We start from the raw sequence: 25,300 nt of genomic DNA, 5'->3' as shown, positions 1-25,300 counted from the left end.
AGAAACAAGGAAATCACAAGGCCCAGCACATTCCGTCACAAATTGTGCGTACTGGACCTGCTTTGCATAATATATGTGACCACTCCTTTTAGAGGCAGCCTCAGTGATGTTGACTATAGAACTCCTGAATAAATAGAAGGACGAGGGAGCTGAACCTTAGAGCGTAGGGCGAGACTGACACTAAGTGTGCAGCTCCATGCGTTCTCATCATGAGCTAAATTGAACTCTGTCTCTGCATGGTTTCTTGCTTCTTGTCTGTTTAATAGATGTCATCAGTGTTTGAAACTGACACTCTAGAATGTCAACCGAGCACAACGTTCACGCCCTGGATGCACAGTTGCACCTCAACTTACTAAGTATATTGAAATACGAACTGAGTTAAGTTTCTGTTCAGTTTTTTTAGCCATGTTCTCCAACTACCGCAACAGAGAAAGCGAGTGTGAAGAAGTTCAAACCCTGGCCCAGTCATACCAAAGACTATAAAAATGGGACCCATTGCCTCCATGCTTGGCATTCAGCATCAAGGGTTTGAATTGCGGGTAAAATCACCATATGATTCTCGAGCCACTGCTGCTGCTGCTCGCTGCTGCCCTGATCTCCCAGGGGGTGATCAAGGGTGATGGTTCAAATGCAGAGGATAATTTCACCACACCTAGTGTGTGTGTGACTATCGTTGAGACTTTAACTTAACCTTAAAACATGTTGCCGACCTGGCAAGGAAGCCCGACCGCAGCACCGTCAGTCCGCATCACACAAAAAAGCAGCCTGACTCCACGCTGTCCAGCCAAGGACGTTAAAAGTTCAAATGACGATCGTGACGTGTTTGACTTTACAAACTGGATGATGGAGCATCACTCTTGGTGCATAGCAGGCATGGGACGGTTTATGAAAAATAAGAAACCTGTCAGGTCGACCAAACGGTTTGGCGAACTTTCCTATTTACGTGAGTAAATAAAGTTCCCCTTGTGTTTCCGCTAAAAACTACCTGGGTAGATTTAGTTCTACAGGAACTTGTGTCTCGCCCAAGGACACAACGGACGTGACTGGAATGGCAGAAGCTGGGATCGAATCTGAAACCCTCAAGTTGCTGGCACGCCCACTTTACAGCCCAAGCCACGCCGTCCCCAGTTGTCAACATCTTGTAGTATACGAATGGGACCCATTACCTCCCTGCTTGACACTCAGCATCAAGGGTTGGAATTGGGGGTTAAATCACCAAAACTGATTGCCGTGCGCGGCCGCCGCTGCTGCTCACTGCTTCCCTCACCTCCCACGGGGTGATCAAGGGTGATGGGTCAAATGCAGAGGATAATTTAGCCACACTAGTGTGTGTGTGACAATCATTGGTACTTTAACTTTTTAACTTAATTAGTGTTGGCCCTGCGATGAGGTGGCGACATGTCCAGGGTGTACACCGCCTTCCGCCCGATTGTAGCTGAGATAGGCACCAGCGCCCCCCGCTACCCCAAAGAGGAATACGCGGTAGAAAATGGATGGATGGACGGTTACTCCAGTAGGCTGCAGCTAATGCTTCTCTCCCCACGCTGACATCACATGTCACTTAGCAACAGGCACCGCCTTTTAAAGGCACACACGTACACGCACTTTGATCTAATGAAACATCTCTCAATGGTATACAAGGCCACGACATGTTACTTCTGTATCACTGTTACTTACTTATTAATCCATCCATTTTCTACCGCTTTTCTTCTGTCATTTAAAATGTAAAAACTCAGTGGTGTGCCATCAGGGCCATCAAGGCCTTCTCTGCTGGCCTAATAGTTAAGGATAAAAAAATTGTTTTATTTAATTTCCCTAAATATCAGTGAACGGGGACATACAGTGATAGACAGTTGTGATAGCCAATCGGTTCATGAGTTGTTGTCTGTAGGGTCTTATATATGGCCTCACAAGAAGGATATTAAAAGAGAAACTACATCTTGTGAGACGATGTCGGCCAACCCCGGAAGCTCACTCTGCTGTTCCGGCGATAAACGGGGAAATACTTGCCATTTCCACTTGAATAAACCAGTGGGTTACCACTGGCTTATAAGGCGTCATAAAGGTTCTATAAATTGTGAGTTCAAATATTTAATTTTTTTCCTTTAATATGTATTTTGCAATTTTGATTTTGACAGTACCACATAAGATATGTTTTATTTTTTTTTTAAATGCGACAGAAAGTAACCAGTTATGTACACTGTTGATGTGATTCAATGGTCAGTTGGGCATAAATGTGTTCCTGTATAGTATTTTTCCAGCAATGGTCATGTGGTGACATCAATGATGGTATTTTGAGAGGTAATCATTTAAGTCGGACATCACTGAAGGCCTAGGTGGAAAACGCACTGCCCGCCACTGTAAAAACGAATATATATAATATCCCCATATTTATGTTTTCTTTAGTTTTGATTAAGACCAAGAAATGTGTTTTAACTGATGTTGTTTCCTAAGATATTTTTGTTCTTACTAACTCAGGAGTCAAAGCTTCAGGAGCCATTTTTTTAGTTTCGATATTTTTGCACAGATCATAAAATTTTTTTCATTGGACAAACACAAAGCAAGGAGAGAATACACGCCCAAAACCAAAGTACCTGCTCTTGTTTTGCTTCCTTGAAGAAGAAGTGATGATGATGTCAGAGAGGAGGAAGACTTTGACGGAACAAAGGTAAAAGGAACTAATTCTCACAAAAACACACTTTAGGGATTATTCCGACAGATGTCAAAGGTTGGGTTTTAACGTGACGCTCATTAGTCATGAACACACCTGAGGTTTTCATAAACACGTACACAAACACACACCAAGGTGCTGATTGTCTGTCCATTAAAATTAATTTGAATAATAGCAAGATAAATAATAATATTAATGTTAGCTACTGTATATACAATGTACAGTAACAGTAGCTTTACACTGAATATAAAATCTAAACAAATGAAATAGCCTTTTAAGATAAAGGTTTAAACATTAAAATGTGAAGTCATTTTAGTGGTTATTTAAATGAATCCATCCATCCATTTTCTACCGCTTATTCCCTTTTGGGGACACGGGGAGCGCTGGCGCCTATCTCAGCTACAATCGGGCGGAAGGCGGGGTACACCCTGGACAAGTCGCCACCTCATCGCAGGGCCAACACAGATAGACAGACAACATTCACACTCGCATTCACACACTAGGGCCAATTTAGTGTTGCCAATCAACCTATCCCCAGGTGCATGTCTTTGGAAGTGGGAGGAAGCCGGAGTACCCGGAGGGAACCCACGCATTCACATAATCGCAAAATGAGGTCATAGTAGTTTGCATGCAACACAAAATGTTTTAGTCAACTTGGAGGGTGAGAAACAGTTATGAGTTATTGCGCTATTAGAAGAACGACGCCTCAGCAATCAGTGGCACCTGGAAGGAGCAAAAGAAACATCACTTAAAGTCTACTACAGCACCGCATAATTGAGGTCAACATATTTGCTCCGTGTGTGTGTTGTTTGCGCGCTCGTTTGTGTATTTTGTGCTGCTGCTACCTTAGTAACTGCATAATAAGTAGTAACCACTGTGCATCTTTATGAGCGCCAGCTGTCAGACCATGGAATTGCACTTATATAACGAGGGGTTCTACAGCGCTTATAAAAGGACCACGGTAGTACCTGGACTTGTGAGTCATTTGAGATACAAGCAGTCTCTAAGGTAATTGTCATACTTTTAAGTTGCAGACAAAAACTTTCCCAATTCTCGTTTCAGTTTAAATCTTTACACGGACGCATTAATTAATCCAGTGCTTTTCAACCTTTTTTGAGCCAAGGCACATTTTTTTCATTGAAAACATCCAGGGGGACACTATCCCATCCTTGTCGCTATTGTTGTGTGCCAAACTTGTCACTTATTAGTTCACTTATTAGCAATCTAAGCTCAATGGCCTAGTTGTTAGAGCAGTGATTCTTAACCTGGGTTTGATCGAATCTTAGGGGTTTGGTGAGCCTCCACCAGGGAAGACGGGTCACACCCGACTCATCGTGTAAATAAAAACTTCTCCCTGTCGGCGTATTATGGATACCACCAAATAATGTTCCCTCTAATTTTCCAACTGATTTGCAAGTGTGTAAGTTCTTGTGAGTTCATGCACTGTGTTGTTTTTTTTTTTCTTTGAACAAGGTGATGTTCATGCATGGTTCATTTTGTGCACCAGTAAAAAAACATATAACCTTGTCTTGGTTTGGAAGAAAAAAAACTATTTTATTTTTCACAAAAGAAGGGTTCGGTAAATGCGCATATGAAACTGGTGGGGTTCAGTACCTCCAACAAGGTTAAGAACCACTGAGTTAGAGCAGTGGTTTATCAACTTTTTTTAGTGATGTACCCCCTGTGAACATTTTTTTAATTCAAGTATCCCCTAATCAGAGCAAAGCATTTTTGGCTGAAAAAAAGAGATAAAGAAGTAAAATACAGCACTATGTCATCAGTTTCTGATTTATTAAATTGTATAACAGTGCAAAAATATTGCTCATTTGTAGTGGTTTTCTTGAACTATTTGGAAAAAAAGATATAAAAATAACTAAAATCTTGTTGAAATATAAACAAGTGATTCAATTATAAATAAAGATTTCTACACATAGAAGTAATCATCAACTTAAAGTGCCCTCTTTGGGGATTGTAATAGAGATCCATCTGGATTCATGAACTTAATTCTAAAAATTTCTTCACAAAAAAAGAAATATTTAACATCAATATTTATGGAACATGTCCACACAAAAATCGAGCTGTCAACACTGAATATTGCATTTCTTTTCACAGTTTATGAACTTAAATTCATATTAATGAAGTATTATTCAATAAATATATTTATAAAGGATTTTTGAATTGTTGCCAATTTTAGAATATTTTTGAAAAATCTCACGTACCCCTTGGCATACCTTCAAGTACCCCCAGGGGTAGGCGTACCCCCATTTGAGAACCACTGGGTTAGAGTGTCCGTCCTGAGTTCGGTAGGTTGTGAGTTCAAACCCCGGCCGGATCATAACAAAGACTATAAAAATGGGACCCATTACCTCCCGGCTTGGCACTCATCATCAAGGGCTGGAATTGGGGGTTAAATCAACAAAAATGATTCCCTGGCGCGGCCACCGCGGCTGCTCACTGCTCCCCTCACCTCCCAGGGGGTGATCAAGGGTGATGGGTCAAATGCAGGGAATAATTTCGCCACACCTAGTGTGTGAGTGACAATCATTGGTACTTTAACTTAATAATACACCTAAATAAAAATTATTGTCTTTTTCTGCCTTTTATTCCCGCTCTTACTTTTTCCACTTCCAGGTGTCCCACACACAACACGTCATCGTATCCTGTGTCACCCACCCTTAAGTTTCTGTTACAATGGTTCCGGTATTGTCCTGTGACCCGAGTAACCAATACATGACCGACACCACCAGCAAAAAATGTTAAAAACGAAACTCAATAGCCTATACTGACAATATAAAGTCGTTCTCATCAAATACCTGACGCAATTGTTCGATATGACTCCAAACCATAACCATCATTAAAGGCCTACTGAAACCCACTACTACCCACCACGCAGTCTGATAGTTTATATATCAATGATGAAATATTAACATTGCAACACATGCCAATACGGCCTTTTTAGTTTACTAAATTACAATTTTAAATTTCCCGGGGGTTTCGTCTTGGAAACATCGTGTAATGATGACGTGTACGCAAGACGTCATGGGTTTTTAGGAAGTACGAGCGCTACGCACACACACAGATAAAGTCGTCTGCTTTAACGGCATAATTACACAGTATTTTGGAGATCTGTGTTGCTGAATCTTTTTCAATTTGTTCAATTAATATTGGAGAAGTCACAGTAGAAAGATGGATTTGGGAAGTTTTAGCCTTTAGCCACACAAACACACGGTGATTCCTTGTTTAAAATTCCTGGAGGTGAAACTTCACTATGGATCAGAGCGCAGTCAAGCGAACATGGATCCTACCGAATGTCAACCAGCAGGTTTCGGTGAGAAAATTGTAGTTAAAAAGTCGCCTCTTACCAGATATCAGCTGAGCTTGTGCCGTCCGTATAGCTGCCGTCGACTCCCCTGAGACACTGCGCGTCAACACACCCGTGGACAAACACCTCCGACTGTCAGGTACTATTTAACTCACTAAAACACTAGCAACACAATAGAAAGATAAGGGATTTCCCAGAATTATCCTAGTAAATGTCTCTAAAAACATTGGAATCCGTCCCAATGCAATCGCGGTTTTTTTTTTTCTAGTCCGTCGCTATCAATATCCTCAAACACGAATCGTTCATCCTCGCTCAAATTAATGGGGAAATTGTCATTTTCTCGGTCCGAATAGCACTTTTTGTTGGAGGCTCTCATTAAAAACAATGTGAATATGTGAGGAGCCCCCACACTTGTGACGTCATCGTCTGCGACTTCCGGTAGAGGCAGGGCTTTTCTCTTAGCACCTAAAGTTGCGAACTTTATCGTGGATGTTCTCTACTAAATCCTTTCAGCAAAAATATGACAATATCCCGAAATGATCAAGTATGACACATAGAATGGACCTGCTATCCCCGTTTAAATAAGAAAATCTCATTTCAGTAGGCCTTTAATTCTCTTGTCTCAAAGTAGGCTTACAAAGCAATGAGCTACCTGCTGCCAACTAATGGTACGGAAGAGAATTACATGGTTACTCTGCTGATCTCCAGACAGCACAGAAACTCTACAATGGCACATTGTTTGGGGATTTTAATTATAGGTTTGCAAAAAATATTTTTCCGACCAATTAGCTGAAATTGCATAATTTCCCACGGCATACCAAACAATATCTCACGGTACATTAGTGTGCCGCGGGCACAGTGGTTGAAAAACACTGAATGAATCTATGACTGTCAGTGTTAGCTATCGAGCTAATATACAGCATAGCGAATGTCACAGTGAACTCTGTAAGACCCAATCAAACGTTACTCGCTAGCATTTGCTTATAACATTGTTTTTCCAAGCGTGTCGAGGAAGAAAGTGAGTGTGAAGGACAGTCCTGAGAAAGAGAATGGTACGTTATTCAATAAATTAAAGAAAGTAAGACAGAGTGTGTAGTTGGCTAACTTGGTGAAGCGTAGCTCTGCTAGTCTGCACCATACTGAAGCAAAAGGAGTCGATAATGCCAGCCAAGGACGTTAAAAAAATATCTAGATGGCTGACGTTTATCCACGAACATGTGGAGAAGCAGCTGGAAGCAGATATTGTAGAACAAGGGCAGGGAACCTATGGCTCTAGAGCCAGATGTGGCTATTTTGATGACTGCCTCTGGCTCTCAGATAAATCTTAGCTGACATTGCTTAACACAATAAGTAATGAATAATTCCGCTGATAGTCAGTGTTAAAAATAAAATTAAAAATCTAAAACATTCTCATGCATTTTAATCCGTTTCTACCGCACTTGTTCAAAAATTCGCATTAATGGTAAGACGTATTTTATTTATAATTGGTTAGCTTTAGAATAAAATACTTATCATACTCTAAAATGTTGGTCTTACTTAAAAATGCACACACTTAGTTGTATTAAGTGTTAAAAAAATATTATTTGCCTCTCACGGAAATACATTTTAAAATATTCTCCTTTCATGGCTCTATCAGCCTAAAAGGTTCCCGACCTTTGCCACAGAAGGTAAATAGTGTACATAAATATTACATTACTTCATTAAACTACTGGAGTTGGTCATACTACATTGTAATGTATTTTTTTATGCAAAAGTTCATCATTCTTTTTAAAAAGCATTTTTACGTGTAAAAATTGTGCTGTTTTGGAGGGCTTTCATTAGTATTGTCACATAATTGAGAAAGTCTTGTACTACAAAATAACCGGTTGGGAACATTGTGATTTCTATTCATGTTATTCCTTGTTATGTTCATATTAGCAGTGTTTGTCATATGATACACTGACCGAGCAAGAGACATTTATCAATCAAATCTGATGTTTCACAGATGTGTGCATGCACGGAAAGATTCTACAAGTCCATCTGAGCAAACAAGCAGGTTCTAGTCGGTGCAACTCACTGATAATCAAAGGATCCATCCGGGTCTTTCTGATCAACAGAATCCAAAGGAAGCTCCTTTTTATCCCGCACTGAAAGGACAAGCAGGGAGTGTTACTACACGTGTATTAACATTCATACTGACATGTTAGGTTTGGCACACACGTTATCAAGCGGTGTTTGTATGAGTTGGACACGCTTCTTTTTAGTGAACTGCTTCCCTTTGTTGTTAGTTGAAAAGGGTATTCTTTAGAGAGCCATTTGTACGCCACCTACCTAGACCACCTGCCAAAGCAGTCACACATCCGCCGCCTACACATTATAGAAACTGCAAAACATTACATTCGTCAACAATACTCTTTTTATGTATAAAAGATCGACTGCTTTAACAGAGAAATATTTCCTATTAATTAACTGTGAAAATGTGATGTTTTCTTAACAAATTATGTCATTAAACCATTTTGTACTGTTGATTTGATTGTCATTCAAATACAGCTGCACTGATTATTCTTGTTTAGTTTTTACTTGACATTTTGTCAAGTAAGATTTTTTACAGAGAAAATATATTCCATTATTTTATTATAGCTACATGAATGCCTCCATTCAACTTTTATGAAAACTTGGATAAACCTGAATATGTTGTTAACCTGGATATTTACTACTGGATATTTGTACTTAAATGTGTATTTGTATTTACCTGTATATTTGTATATTTCACGATATTTGGATTTACCTATCATGAATATTTGTACTTACCTGGATGTTTTGATTGACCCATAATGGATATTTGTATTTACTTGAATTTATCGGGATATTTGGATGTAACCAGGATTTTTGGATTTACCTATCCTGGAAATTCGTATTTACCTGTCGCAGATATTTTTATATACCTATCTATTTGGATTTACCTGTCCTGGATATGTGTATTTACCCAGATATTTAGGTTTATCTGTCCTGGATGTTTGTATTTACGAAGATATTGGGATTTACCTATTATAGATATTTGCATTTACCTGTCCTGAATATTTAGATTGAACTGTATCTTTGGATTTACCTGTGTATTTGGATCTCACAGGATATTTGTATTCACCTGTGTATTGAAGAGGATATTTGTATTTACTGATCCTGGATAATTGTATTTTCCTGGATATTTGGATTTACCTGTCCTGAATATTTGTATTTACTAGTATATTTGGATATACCTATCCTGGATATTTGTATTGATCTGTTCTGAATATTTGTAGTTAGCTGTGTATTTGGATTGACCTGGATATTTGTATTTACTCGAATATTTATATTTATCTATCCTGGATATTTGTATTTACCTATCCTAGATATTTGGATTTTCCTGTCTTGGCTATCTGTATTTACCTGGATATTTGAATTTTCCAGGTCATTAGTATTTACTTGGATATTTGTATTTACTAGTATATTTGGATATACCTATCCTGGAAGTTGTATTTATCTGTCCTGAATATTTGTAGTTAACTGTATATTTGCATTGACCTGGACATTTGTATTTACTAGGATATTTATATTCATCTATCCTGGATATTTGTATATAACTGGATTGTTCAACCTACTCATCCAGGATATTGGCATTTACCTCTATATTTGTATTTACTTATCCTGAATATTTGCATATTCCTGTCTTGGATATCTGTATTTACCTGGATATTTGAATTTACCAGGATACCGGTATTTACTTGGATATTTGTATTTACCTGGATATTTGCCTCCACGACTCCTTTTGATGAAGCAGACAATAAGGAGGATGAGGATGATGAGGGCGATGGCGCACATCAACCCAATGAACCAGCCCTGAGTAGCGATGTCTACCTGGTCGATGTAAGCTGAAGACATACACAACACACACACACACACACACACACACACACACACACACACACACACACACACACACACACACACACACACACACACACACACGTGAGGAACACTGTGAACAGTGTTTTTTCCCATGACAAAGCACAACTGTAAAACATTACATTATTATAATGTACGCAGTAAAGTATGTTTTCTGAAACTACCAGCTGAAAACTCTAAGAATGTTTTATTAAGAAGGCAGATGTTGACTTAGCTCAGTACATACCCTTTGTAACTCACATCAGTACTTCAATTGCATGATTGATATTATTGCATCATTTATTATCAATATATAACAATGTTTATTGGAATAAAGCTGAATCCTCTGAATGTTGACTATACACAAATAAGAGTGACTAATATTGTTGTTAATAGTACTGTGTTCAGAACCGAGATGAAAACCCAAATGAATAACCAGCGTATGAAACAAGAGGATGTTCTGAAATAAATTCCACAGTACTTTCAGTACTGGGATCAGTATCTAAGGCTTTTGACACACCAACGTCCACTCTCACAAAATGCAACGTATATATCCAGTAATATACAGTACTGCATATTGTACATATCCACTTAAAGTTGTACCGCAAATACAAGTAAATTGAGTACTACAAATAAAATCCAACACTTTTTCACGCTTGCAAGCAGGGTGGGACATCCGTCCAGGACTGGGAACCAAGCAGGCCAGGTGTGGTCTCACCTGCTTTGGTAATAAAGGTGACAGTGTTGCTGCTGACGCTGTTGTATTCATGCGAGTAAACCCTCAGGTGGTACATGGCGCCTGCCTGCAAATCTGGCACCGCAATTGGCGGCTGTTGTGTCACCGGTACAATTTTCATTGTCTGGTTGCCTTAGAGACACAAGAATTCATACTCAGGAGGGTGGGCAGGGGGGGATGTTTCACAGTAACGCCTGCTGTACTTGTTACTGCAAACTGTCCAAATAAACCAAACAACACTAATATTTAATGATATTTGTGTTGCATTACTCGTCACAACCGTCATCATTCAGCTTGACTTCCATTCGTATGACAAAATTATCTGGTGACATTTAGGAAGCGTGCAAATATCCAAAATTTGCAGAGAAAATCATAAAAGGAGCAAAGAAATGAATGCAAAAAAAAATACCACTTCTCATGGAAAAGCAAACGTGTTGCCACTTTCTTCACTCTCAATTGTCTCGGACAATTGAAACATGCAAGCATCATGACTTCATGGAACTCAATGACGACATGAGCATCACAACTTAATAAAGACATGACAATCATAACTTACGAAAGACATGAGTTTCATAACTTCAGAAAGGCATGACAATCATGACTTAATAAAGACGTGATCATCATAAATTAACAACAAGAGCGTCATAACGTAATGAAGGTCTGAGAATTATAACTTAATGATTACCTGATCATCAAAGCTGCATAAAGACATAAGATTCACAATTTAATGAAGACGTGATCATCATAATTGAATGACATGACCATCTTGACTTAATGAAGATCAACCCAATGAGGACATGATCATCACCTACTACTTCTAACTACCTTCTATTACTTCTTAGTTCCTACTACATCATACTACTCTCTATTATTTTATACCACTAATATTATTTTGCATTTCCTACAACTTTATACCATGTCTTACTTACAACGTTTTACTACTCCCATAAGTATTTCTTACTACTTCCTGCTACTTTGTACCAATTACTAAAACATCATACTACTTCTTACTAATTCCTTCTACTTCCACTAATATTTCATGCCACTAATACTACTTCCTACTCCTTCATAGTCACTTCTACTATTATCTACCACTTCATACCTTTCATATAAATTGCAACTCTTTCTTCTTAATTTCTACTACTTCATACTACCTAAAAGTACTTTATATTACATCATACAACGTCCTACTGATGCATACTACTTCCTACTACCCAATTAATACAACACTGAATATTAGACAGCAAAAAAAACATGTGAAAGATGTTATCTTTTCATAAGCCGATTATGATCTTATTAAACAAAAGAGACAAAGGTTGAGAGAAAAGCTAAGAATATTGGATTGACTGACGAGAGTCCAGGCCACTCTGCCAATACTTTAAATGCAAGCTTGGAATGGCAAGGAGGCGGCAGCTTCAGGTCTCTTGAATAGTCCTCCCTCTACAATTACAATTCTCTACATTGTGACATCATGAAGAATAATGTGACCAGTGTATAACAAAAACACTTCTCTTTCATTCGTGCTGAATCAGGATTTACAAACACAAAGAATGTTCTTGAAGAGCAAAGTTGTCTCATTTCAAGAAAGACAGGGGACTTGCTCTCTAGAAACGTGCATGGCAACAAACCAAAAAAAGAATATGGTTCGACTGCCAAAAAGAGAAATGGAGCCAAGCAACTTGTTTTCAGTCATCAAAAACCATGATAATGATGAGAGTGCACTGCAGTAGAAGTTAGTAACAGCAGGGTGAACGTAGCAAGTGATATGTAGACCATAGCAACACATGTAAGGTCATGTGCTATCAGCAACGTATATATGAAGTCACGTTCCTAAATGATGAGGATCGTAAGAACTGACAATGATACAAAGATGATCTCATGTATATTTTCTGTGCTTGCTTGTCGATTGCAAGGGCATGTTCTTATTTCAATTCAAACCAGAAGAAATAGACATTCAGTACTTGCTCCTGAACTGGATTTTTTTCATTGAAATTGATCATGACAAACTTACTGTAAGTCACTGTACTGACCTCTAGTGGTCATCTTCATAGTACAAAATGAGCTGGCTTCTTACTGTCCAGTGTGAACTCTAGCACAAAGCTGCTGGTGCCGGGCGGGAAGTTGTGTGTCCAGCTGACATTAACGTAGTTACTGTTACGCTCCACCGTCACATTCCAGATCTCTGTCCCACGGACCACTGCACAATGGGAGTCAAACGGGGTCAAAACAGCAAAGATCATAAAGTTTGACCTATGCATGCTGATATTCCTACGCTTGACTACAACAATCACTTTAATCAAGTTTAATCAAAGTCAAAGCTAGAAGTACTTTAGTATTCATGGACTGAAACGTCCAAACAAAATTCATGCAAGTCATTCTCATGTTTACGACTTAGTACCGTACTTGGAGTACCGTATACTGAAAGCAAGCCGTCTAAAAAAATACTTGTAGAAGTTCTGTCTTACAATATTAAACGTGAGCGGGCAATTCTGCAGTGGAACCTCTGAAGTCCAACGTCACTGAGATTGCACAACTCAAAATGGGCAAAATAATCATCCTCCAAAGTTGCACCGAACTTCAGAGTTTAATTACTTTTTTAAAGCATTCATTTTGGGCATGTGTTCGCTTTTTCTTGGATTTTTCTGGATTTTTGGTAACAATGCGAGAAGAAGAAGAATACACACATAAAGTAAGCATCAAGTACTAAGACGCGGGTATCAGCATACACGTCTTAACTTGCTGTCAGAGTTCAAGTAGAGTTGTTTCTTTTGATTGACTTTTTGAGGTCCCGATCCCTGAATAAATAAAGCTTAGACAAATATAAAACTACATAAAGAACGCTGGTGTGTTGATAAATATTTACGCACTACTTTATCCAGACAAGAACAGGAAACAAGTCTGAGTTATGCGAGACGATGACTATTTTGCCATGTCTTTAATAACGAGATGATAAAGTGTTACATGTTGTTGTTCCTGCTTAGTATACACAAGAAACAAACAAGTTTTGATTAGACAGTTTACATAAGGCCCTGCGATGAGGTGGCGACTTGTCCAGGGTTTACACCGCCTTCCGCCCGATTGTAGCTGAAATAGGCACCAGCGCCCCCCGTGACCTCAAAGGTAATAAGCGATAAAAAATGGATGGAAGGATGGAGTTTACATAAGGGGAAGTTGCAGGTAAGTATGAGTACCGTTCACATTTAAACGATACAGTACCAATTACTTGGGGATCGATACCATTACTCAACGGTACCAATTTTCGGTACTTTTGTGTGTGTTAATAAATATTGTTTGATAATAAAAAAAAAAATCCTATTTTTATTACAACATTTTTAAACATGAGCTGGTTATGAGAACTGCTGTCCATTTGTTATATTTTGTTTTAGTTTGACAATTCTGAGTCTCAATTACAGTTGCAAGTCCAAGACGTTTGCTCGGAGTAGTGTTTAATTTTTGGTGTGTTGGCAAGTCAGTTCAGTGTTCGCTGTCTGGTCTTGTGTCGCGCCCAGGAAGCGTTAATACTGTAAGTATTGTACTCATTACACGCCAGCTATTTGTTTAACATACATCTTTATCATAATTTCCATTGACTAATTTACAGATGTTGAAATCACCTTGTAAAATCGCTAATACTAATCAGTAACATGTCAATAGCAAAGCCAATGTCTATTAGTAATAAGATAGCTAAATTCTGGAGCAGTGGAGCCTTACTTTACTTACGTTGGAGCACTTTTTGAGTACATTTCTTTGTTTGGTCCCAGTACTGCTGGAGTGATCACCAAGTGCCTAAGAGCGAAAAGCCGGCAACGGGGCGTGGCGGCACCCATAAAACAGCTACCGAAACATGGCACCATTGGATTTTACATAAGGATCGGTAGTTCAGTCAATGCCATAAAAGTATTAGATTCGATACCCATCCTGAGTCGCAGGCATCGGGCGAAGTTGCAAGGGGATTGATTGAATAGCGTGAACATTGCAAATTCCTGGAGGAAATGCCATCCAATGCTCTGACCTCAGAGGTTCCACTGTACCGAAAAAGCTATGCAACACAAGAACATGTACCCAGCATATTCTTATCAGCATTCTTGTTGACGTCAAGGACATGAGGTGGTGTGGTAGACAGGGCCTCAGTTGTAGCAATGGTAGTTGCTGCTGTAGTAGTAGTACTAGCAGTAGTAGTACTAGCAGTCGTAGTACTAGCAGTAGTAGTACTAGCAGTAGTAGTAGTAGCAGTAGTAGCAGTAGTAGTAGTAGCAGTAGTAGTAGCAGCAATTGTGGTAACAGGAGGAGTGGTTGTTTCGGTTGAGGTACTTTCGGTTGTAGGAGCAGCAATAGTAGGAGGAAGAACAGCAAGAGGAGTAGGAGTAACAGTAAAAACTGAAGACAAAGAGGCATCCGTAAGCTCAACTATAAAGAAGGAGTGGGAGAGAACAGAGTTAAAGACAAGACACAACTTGACATGCACAACATGCACACTTGGCAATGTCTACAATACACTTAGAATGATTCTCCTCCACAGTCTGCACTTCTTGATGCACAAACCAGGGCATCAAAGCCCCCAAATGGACATACATTGCTATTATGCTATCACTATTCTTTTATGGTCATTCTTACTTTTACAAATGTAGAAGCCAAGTACAGTACAGCGTTCCCTCACCACTTCGCGGTCCACTTACTACTTTCTCAGTGCAACGTGGATTTGAAATTTTAAAATTGGTATTTTTAGAAACAAGCACTATAACAGCTATTTGATATTACCAACAATCTAAAGCAGAGGTGTCAAACTCATTTTAGATCAGAGGCCACATGAAGAAAAATGTCTCCCAAGTGGGCGTGACTGGTAAAATCACGGCATGATAACTTAAAAATAAAGTCAACTTCAGATTGTTTTCTTTGTTTAAAAATAGAACAAGCACATTCTGAAAATGTACAAATCATAATGTTGTTTTGTTTTTTTACACTTACATGTTGCGGTTTATAGTATTCTACCCTTTGTTTGTCGTTATTTATGCTTTATAAATAAATTATGTGATAATGTTCATCAGTGAACTCATTGGTGTTAATTTTCAATCTATCAGATAAAAAAATATATAAAAATCAAATTACAGAAAGTTATCTACATAGTTTGATCATTTTCCTCGACTGATGTACTAACATCATGTGTTTTATTTGAATTTTTTTACATATGTAGCATCATCTACACAAATACAAAGAATTGCTATTGCGGCATCTAGTGGATACATTTAGAACAGCAGTTTCTTTCATTCAAAAATTTTGGCTCATTTTTATACTTAGCAAACTCATCCCGCGAGCCGGATAAAACCTGTTCGCTGGCCTGATCTGGCCCGCAGGCCTTACGTTTGACACCCCTGATATAAAGTGAAGCTGCCCTGCCCACGTGACATTGTACCGACTAATCACAAAGCACTCATTTTCCGTGTAGCTCTGCTCAGTTCTGTGTGTTTTCATTTATTTGATGCCCAACGATGTCGTCAAAATATTCTGAGCCTTCTAAGACTTCTGGTACAGAACCCAAGACCCAGAAGGAGCGGTTTGCCATCATAGTAAAAGAAGATATAGTGCTGCTAAGAGCTGCAAGCTGCCTTTGCAAAATCAATGAGCCCTTGGTTGCTTCACCGTGAAAAAAAAGTCAGCAGATTTTATGGTAAAAAACTGACAACACAGTTGACAATATTTAACTGTAAAAATAACATTGGTACCATTTTTAATTTTCAGTAATGCACTGTAAAATCCACGCACAACAGTTTATACAATGAAACATTGCCAGATCAGTTGCCAGAATTTTATTGTAAATATAAAATGGTACCATTACCATTCCCATTTACTGTAAAAACCAAACCGTAGATTTTACTGTAAAAATACGGGCAGCTTTTTTTAATAATAATAATAATAATAAAGGATTAGATTTATATAGCGCTTTTCTAGACACTCAAAGCGCTTCACAGAGAAGTGAAAACCCATCATTCATTCACACCTGGTGGTGGAAAGCTACTTCCACATAGGAAGAGCATAGGAAGTGTTTATCAGTGTGTGTGAAAGGTTAATAAAAATAACGTGGAGGGTTTATAAAGAACTTAAATACATGCAATAGTAATATAAATCCTAAATCCTAAATCATACTATGTGGAAATTTACCTACCACAGGGGAGTCTGGAACATAACTCCCGCGATAATCAAGGGAACACTGCACTGTACATGTTCCTTGATTTATGATTGGTCTTTTAGTTTTCATTCATGGAATTGAAAGCAACATACAGGTGGTCCGTGTGGTGCTGTTTCATGGTTGCAAATACACTCTTATAAATGTATCAAAAACACGAGATTGGCTTGAGAACCTGTTGTCCACGCACAACATTATTCTGCTGCGACACTACAATGGACAGTTATTATTCAGTGTCTTTCGTTTACTTTTTCCCTTCATGATGTCTCACAAGCGTGACACACTCCTCTGACGGCAGTGTGTCAAAGAAACGAAAAGGGAAATCAGACAAGTGTAGAATTCAACATTGGCTGCATGCTCAGTCTCAGCTCCTCAAACGTTGCGAGCATCATGAAGGGTAAAGATGGTATTTTTGAACTTGAAAACGTATCTGCTCCTATGAAATGGACAGCGATAACTAAGCAGCGTAGTGTTCCCATTATTGACACTTCCTGTCTCTCCCTCCCTTGCAACACCACAGCAATAAAAGTAAAAAATGTATCACAACATTATTTTCGACCCAACTCTCTCATTTGAGCTTCATAATAAGAGTGTGACTAAAACAGCCTTTTTCACCTCTGGACATCGCGAAAATCCGATCTATTTTGTCCACCAGTGACCCTTAGATCATTATTACATGCTTCTTTATGTCTCGTCTCGATTGTTGTAACAAGTTATAATCGGGTCTCCCCATGTTCAGCATAAAAGATTACAGTTGGTACAAAATGCGGCTGCTTGACTTTTGACAAGGACAATAAGGTTTGATCATATTGTGCCTATACTGGCCAACATGCACTGGCTCCTGGTACATTTAAGATGCAATTTTAAGGTTTTATTACTTATGTACAAAATACTAAACCAGGTGTGTCAAACGTGTGGCCTGTGGGCTGGATCAGGCCCGCGAACAGGTTTTATGCGGTCCGCGAGATGAGTTTGCTAAGTACAAAATTGAGCTGAAATTGTTTAATGAAAGAAACTGCTGATCTAAATGTGTCCACTGGGTGTCGCAATAACAACTATGTTGGGCAAGCAAACGCTTGATATCGGATTGATACCCAAATTTGTGGTATTATCCAAAACTAATATAAAGTATCAAAAAACAGAGGAATAAGTGATTATTACATTTTAACAGAAGTGTAGATAGAACATGTTAAAAGACAAAGTAAGCAGATATTAACAGTAAATTAATAAGCAGATTAATAATTAATTTTCTACCACTTGTGTTTAATAACTTTGACAAAACAATAGAACGGAAAAGGACACGATATGTACTGCATACGTCAGCAGACTAAATTAGGAGCCTTTGTTTGTTTACTTACTAATAAAAGACAAGTTGCCTTTTACGTTCACTATTTTATTTAAGGACAAACTTGCATATGTCTAAATATAAGCACATTAAAACATATGATTAATGGACCGTAAGATTTTTTGTTGAAATAAAGCCAATAATGCAATTTTTTGTGGTCCCCTTTATTTAGAAAAGTACTGAAAAGTACCGAAAAGTATCGAAATCATTTTGGTACCGGTACCAAAATATTGATATCAAGACAACACTAATATATATACACATATGGAGGCTATAATGAAACTGTAAGTCTAATAACATTAGATTGACAAATGTGTATGGAATTTTAATATATATATATATTTATATATATGTATCCATACAAATGTTTGTATATACATACATATATGTATACACAGAAAGCAAACTGTATGCATAATTTTAACCAAAGCACCAGAATTACATTTTCTGTAGCCCATAAGAACGTGTTTTATATCATAATATGACCCCTTTAAATGTTCATTTAGATACAATTCAAGTTCTGAATTGTAAACTGAGGACCACCTGTATATTTGGATGTGATGCATGGTAAGATTTCATGCACCAAAGGTTCCAACATGTCCACTCATACTGTACCTTACTTGCTGGCAAACATGTCCACTCATACTGTACCTTACTTGCTGGCAAACATTTCTTATGACAATACAAAATTAATAGCATGCCTGCATCATTTTTTTGCCCAGCATGCAAAAAATTACTGCGAACATTACCATGTTTGGGTGCAGACGCTACGCATTCAAGTTGTAGCTGACCGTGCTCCTCAGTGTTTAGGACTTAACCAAGATGAGTGACCGAATGACTCAAAAATGATAAAGCCGGTGAGTGAATGAGCAAGAAAAGCCATCTGCTGTCCACCATGGACCTCAAATATTTAAATGCTTTTTGTCTGTACTTCCTATTTTTTCCAAGCACACTTAGCAGCATTCTTGCCAGAGGTCGCATGCTAACGTGCTAAATGAATCGTTGGCACTCCAACTGGTGTCAGACAGCATGGCAACAGTTCACCGTCAGGGATTCATTTTCAAACACAACAGTCAGCACAAGTACCCCCAGTTATTGATGAGCTGTGCGGCTAATGTTAGTCTTATTCAATCCCTGACAGCAAAATGAATATCCGCAGCTTTATGACACAGGAAGGAGAAATTGGCGGCAGCAGACAGGCAGATAGACCATTGATAAAAGAAAGAATGAACACACAGCAGCACAGTCCAACTCTGAGTGAGGTATGAACTTTAAATAAAAGCTGCCTTATTTGCGTATAACCCCTAAATAGTCTCATGGAAACAATCGAGGGAATAACAATGCTTTGTACTTAAAGGGGAACTGCACTTATTTTGGAATTTCGCCTATAGTTCACCATTATTATGAGAGACAAGAAGACAAAAGGATTTGTTTGCATTCTAACATGTAAAAATTGGCTCATTATAGGTGGCCAGCAATGCAGCTAATGAGAGCAATCAATTCTACCTCTAAATCACTTTAAAATGCATTCATAAACTGTCAGCAATACTTCATTTACATTCCATAATTTATATAAGAACCAAACTATGTATTTGTATACATATTTATATACATTGTTATTTTTCTAGCGTAGTAACACATCGGCATTCTTTAGTATTAGCTGTAACAGCTAGCTAAGGAAAGAGATAAGCTAGCTTCTATGACCACTCAAACAACGTTTGCATTTGTAATGCACAACACAATATGATAGAACGGTGGTTCTCAACCTTTTTTCAGTGATGTAGCCCCTGTGAACATTTCTTAATTCAAGTACCCCTTAATCAGAGCAAAGCATTTTTGGTTGCGAAAAAGAGATAAAGAAGTAAAATACAGCACTATGTCATCAGTTTCTGATTTATTAAATTGTATAACAGTGCAAAATATTGCTCATTTGTAGTGGTCTTTCTTGAACTATTTGGAAAAATTATATAAAAACAACTAAAAACTTGTTGAAAAATAAACAAGTGATTCAATTATAAATAAAGATTTCTACACATAGAAGTAATCATCAATTTAAAGTGCCCTCTTTGGGGATTGTAATAGAGATTCATCTGGATTCATCAACTTCATTCTAAACATTTCTTCACAAAAAAAGAAATCTTTAACATCAATATTTATGGAACATGTCCACAAAAAATCTAGCTGTCAACACTGAATATTGCATTGTTGCATTTCTTTTTACAGTTTATGAACTTACATTCATATTTTGTGGAAGTATTATTCAATAAATATATTTATAAAGGATTTTTGAATTGTTGCTATTTTTACAATATTTTTTAAAAAATCTCACGTACCCCTTGGCATACCTTCAAGTACCCCCAGGGGTACGCGTACCACCATTTGAGAACCACTGCGATAGAACACTAATTCTTACTGACTGAAAAACATGACCATATTACAGTATCTGCAAAGAATTAGCCCACATTTCATGTTTTTTTGTCCACAGCCAGCCAGACGACGTATGCACTATAGTTGTTATAACACGAATGAGGTGCTGCACGTATCATGCTCACTATTAAAGTGACTCACTCGATGGACTGGTCCAGCTGGCCAGGGACGTTTTTTTCTGGTTTATTTAGGCAAGCACTCCATTTAAGTCGAAACAGCATGGCAAAATTACTTTCACTTGACACTCTCGGCTTTCGTCTGCTTACAGTAAACATTTCACCGTAGAAGCAGTATTTCATCCTAGGTATATATTCAGCTTCAAAAAGATAAGATAGGGATTCCTTATTTGTTCAAAAATAGTATAGTCTTTTTTATTTGTTACCGATTATGCCATGATCAAAACACACACACACCTTTATTTCCTTCCTTCTGTGGCCAGAAGTTGGAAGTGCGCCGCTATGGAAACTGAAAACCAATGCGCGGAGGAGGAAATAAGTTCCGGCAATGATTAAAATGATCAAAACATGGTAAATATTGAACATATTACACATTGTTATCAGTGTGTCTGTTACTATATTATATATAGACTTGCAGCGTGTACATGAAACGTTGATGGAGGGTTTTTAAGTCGTTTCAGGCAACAACGGTGACTCCCATTAGCGGCATCTTCCGAGCGTTTTTTATCAACTTTAAAATCCTAAAAAAAAGACAAGTCTTCTTGTCTCTCATAATGATTGTGAACGATAGGCACAATTCCAAAATAAGTGAAGTTCCCTTATAAGTATAGTACTTAAAATGTGTTATGTTTAAACTTGTTTATAGGTCTACTTGTCTGAATACTGATTTGAAGGTACAGGTATGTACAATATACAGTAAAATGTACAGTATTTACAAAAAGCAGAAGACTCATCTTACAAAGTAAAAGGTAACTACTAAGGGTCAGATCTACTAAAGATTTGCATGTATTAAAACATGTTCAAACTCGATAGTACATAGAGATGATCTACTAAGCTCAGACATTGATTGGATTGTGTCACACATTTATTACGTCTTTAAATAGAAGCGGTCCCAGAAGTATTTGCCACGCGGCGATCCGCCAGTATAAGCCCAGGAAGTGTGCATTACCACAGCGTACAGAAAAGCTCTATAAGTGTGCAAGCCAATCTTTATCACTTCCATCAATGCTAAAGGCTGGAATATACTCTTGCGTGACGTAGCCGGCCTAATCCGTTAACTGTAGCGTGTTTGTCATCATGTATATGCAGAATATACTGTATCCTGATGAAAAACACATTTCTGGGAGGAGGAGATGTAGATAAACAGTAATCATTTAGCACTGGCAACATGATTTATCAAACCTGAATCTGTTTTGCATCTATATTTAGCACGTTTGGAAGGTGTGTGCAAACTGGCACACTTACTCACGAATACTTCTGCCGCAGTCAGAAGGAGGAAATCACTGCGATGTGACAGAAATACAAATATTAAACATATCGTCTGTCGAGTAATTTCATCATTAACCTGGTAAATGACTACAGGGCTGATTTGGAGACGATGTCAGCTGGTGCTTTTTTATTAATGGTCTTTGTTTTTTCATATAGTAAATTAGAGTTGTCATAATACCAGACTTCCAGTAGTAAATACTGATACCTATACATTTTCAAATTTGTTTACATGTATTTTATGTCTACAATATCCATAAAAAGGGCTGCATTCAGCAAATGAAGGCAAAACACTTTGCCTTCTTTGTAAAATAAGTAAAACAGTAGTGTTGCCAAATGACAGACGAGTGTCTGTAAGCTGTGCTTTCTTAAGCCTGGTGTAAAAATTCTCATTGCGTAGCTTGTGTAGGCAGTGTCGTCGTCCAGCAGAGCTGTGAGTGGTCAGTTTTTACAGAGGAGGATCACTTCAGACAGGCGAGCAGACTTTGTGCTTGAAATGCACAAATTATCGTATAAAATTAAACAACAATTGCATGACAACTGATATTGTGTACTAAATATTTCAGTGTGCTCTAAAAATAGTTACTATAGGTGTGTTTTTCAGCGTATTATGTTGTTGTTGCGCCCGGAAGAAGTCACAAAGTACGGGACTCTTTTTAACTTTTATTGTCAATGTTGTGCTAACAACAGGTTTAATTCCGACACAACTTTCTCGTGTGCACACGTCTTTTTCTCTCACACACAACACTTCTCATTCGGAGTCAATAATCTTACAGTCACGGTGTACTTAGAAACATTTGTGAACTCTGAATATGACCATACATATTAACACGAGCACGTGGTTATCTTACAATAGTCATTTTTACAGTTTTGTTTATTTACAGTTACATGTTGGATCTCTCTTGTCCATTTCCAAATGGCCGAATAGCGTTGCAGATAATAATAGCATCCTATGGTTTACAAGTAAAACGTCCATTAAAAGTAAACTAAAGATTCTGAAGGATTAGTTCAAGTGTAGACAACGACATTGATGTTGTGTTTCTTAGGTTGACGCCACTCGGCAAAGGAAAGAAACACACAGTATCTGGTCAGTACTTCTGGAGACAACTGCCCCTCTAATGTTTTAGAAGAGAATTACAAGTCTGGCACCACCCCCAACGGAAGAACTATAAATCAAGACGCCGTCTAGGGGGACGCAAGCTACGTCACGCAAGAGTATATTCCAGCCTTTAGCATTGATGGAAGTGATAAAGATTGGCTTGCACACTTATAGAGCTTTTCTGTACGCTGTGGTAATGCACACTTCCTGGGCTTATACTGGCGGATCTCCGCGTGGCAAATACTTCTGGGACCGCTTCTATTTAAAGATGTAATAAATGTGTGACACAAGACACACCTCTCTTTCCCTTTTAATATGTAACTCTATTAACTAAAGATAGTGACAAAAATGCAAAAGTGCATCATAGATTATTACGCCACACCTACAGTTATGCTACACTCACACGATTCCATCAGCATTTTATTATGAGGGCGAACCTGAAGCATCGAGTCCACATTTGTGACTGGCTTCCACGAATAAATACCTACAGTATATGAAAACTTGAACACTTGATCATTCTTTTAAAGACATCAAGCGTTCTTCTTTGCCGCTGACTTACTGTAGTGCTTACACACTAAGGATCGATGCAGCTTGCCAAGGAAAAAGTGTGGTCCAGTACCAAAAAGTATTTTGTACTGAAGATACTGAAAAAAGCAGCTAATTGTGTATTTTTGGCGTACTGGTATGATACTTTTGACAACCCCGAGGGAGATATATCTTCTTATTGAAAAAAACTTCTTGCAACATGCATTTCCTTGCAAATGGAGCATTTCGTCTTGCATTGCGTCTGGAGTTATTGGTGGTTTGTGGCAAAAACATACGGCTTCCAAGAGAGCACCTTTGCCTTGCTAAAAATAGGTTTTCTTGTTAATTTTGCCCTCTTATATTGCAGGAAAGGTGGCACAGATAATTGTTGTGCGCTGCATGTTCCACAACATAACAAAACACCCGAGGTTATTTGGAGCATAATAACACGAAAATGGAGAGAAATTAGTGTCTCCATGGCGACAGCCAGTTAGTACACGCTAGAGATGCGCGGTTTGCAGTCTCTTTCACGGAATCCACGGATAAACTGCAGGTCAGGCAGTTGACATGACGAAAAAATAGATTTTAATTAGATTCGGGCGGGTGGTGGTTGAACCATCCGGAAATATTTGACATGCATGGTTTGTGATCGGTATCCTTTGCCATTCAAAGTGCCATTTAAGACCCGTTTCACAAAGCGAAGAAGACAATAAGAGACGCTATTATTCTCTTGAATGACTGCCGGTAGTCACCCAGATATTAAGTATTATGGCGTGCTATGAAGCCATCGGCTTCGTCGCCTACTACAACATGTACGATCTGCTTGTCAGTCCAGCATCATGATGTGTGTGGCTTCCGCGGCAACACGCACACAACTGCAAGGCATACTGGGTGACACAGAGTACACTAATGGTTGTGATATAAACAATTTTAACACTCTTAGTAATATGCGCCACGCTGTGAAGCCACACCAATTAAGAACGACAAACACATTTCGGGAGAACATCCTCACAGTAACGCAACATAAACGCAACACAACAAATACCCTTAATCCTTTGTATTCATGACACTTCCTGACTATTTTATACACCCCGCTAGGAGCAAACCCCGCCACCCCCCGTGCGTCGGTAAGGTGGGCGGGGTTTGGGGCGCGGGGGTGTAAAATATATTCAGGAAGTGTCATGAATACAAAGGATTATGGGTATTTGTAGTGTTGCGTATATATTGTGTTACTGTGAGGATGTTCTCCCAAAATGTGTTTGTCAATCTTGTTGGGTGTGGCTTCACAGCGTGGCGCATATTAGTAAGTGTTAAAGTTGTTTATATCACAACCATCAGTGTACTCTGTATCACCCAGTATGCCTTTCAATCTTGAATGTGTAATTGCGGAAGCTGCACACAACATGTTGCCGGACCAATGGGTTCACAGCACGCCCATATTCTTGTCATCAGGATGACCGCTATTGGATAGTCGCGGGAACGTTAGTGGCTCCAATTGTCATCATTACTCTGTGAAACAGGTTAAAATAGCTCTGTGAGTGGTAAAGGCGGTCAACCTCTGATGTATTTCAGCGGCCGGTTGGTGGGCGGGTACGGTCCTGATAAAATGTTGGTTCGGGTGGACGGCGGGTGGATGACGACTTTGGTGATGC

At 38.5% G+C, this 25,300-nt stretch overlaps 2 protein-coding genes across 20 annotated transcripts in view; one reads left to right on the top strand and one right to left on the bottom strand.

The window, feature by feature from the left end:
* LOC133535094 (calcium/calmodulin-dependent protein kinase type 1D-like) overlaps positions 1–25,300 on the top strand; it is a 510,841-nt gene that overhangs the window by 166,149 nt on the left and 319,392 nt on the right. The gene's annotated exons all lie outside the window — the stretch shown is intronic.
* Positions 1–25,300, bottom strand: part of nfasca (neurofascin homolog (chicken) a) — a 179,776-nt gene that overhangs the window by 3,884 nt on the left and 150,592 nt on the right. For 10 of the 19 annotated variants that reach the window (XM_061874515.1, XM_061874518.1, XM_061874516.1 and 7 more), the window contains 5 exons: positions 14,692–15,036; positions 12,704–12,826; positions 10,612–10,761; positions 9,752–9,880; positions 8,050–8,119 (listed from right to left, as the gene is read on the bottom strand). In XM_061874515.1, the coding sequence (XP_061730499.1) occupies positions 8,050–8,119; positions 9,752–9,880; positions 10,612–10,761; positions 12,704–12,826; positions 14,692–15,036 (817 nt within the window). Of the gene's footprint in view, positions 1–2,594; positions 3,395–8,049; positions 8,120–8,303; positions 8,356–9,751; positions 9,881–10,611; positions 10,762–12,703; positions 12,827–14,691; positions 15,037–25,300 lie in introns of all 19 variants that reach the window. The other 9 variants (XM_061874526.1, XM_061874527.1, XM_061874528.1 and 6 more) reach the window with 7 other exon arrangements.

The sequence above is a fragment of the Nerophis ophidion genome, linkage group LG16 (genome assembly GCF_033978795.1).
Source record: "Nerophis ophidion isolate RoL-2023_Sa linkage group LG16, RoL_Noph_v1.0, whole genome shotgun sequence".
Taxonomy (NCBI): Eukaryota; Metazoa; Chordata; class Actinopteri; order Syngnathiformes; family Syngnathidae; genus Nerophis; species Nerophis ophidion.
This window is presented reverse-complemented; position numbering and strand designations above follow the sequence as displayed.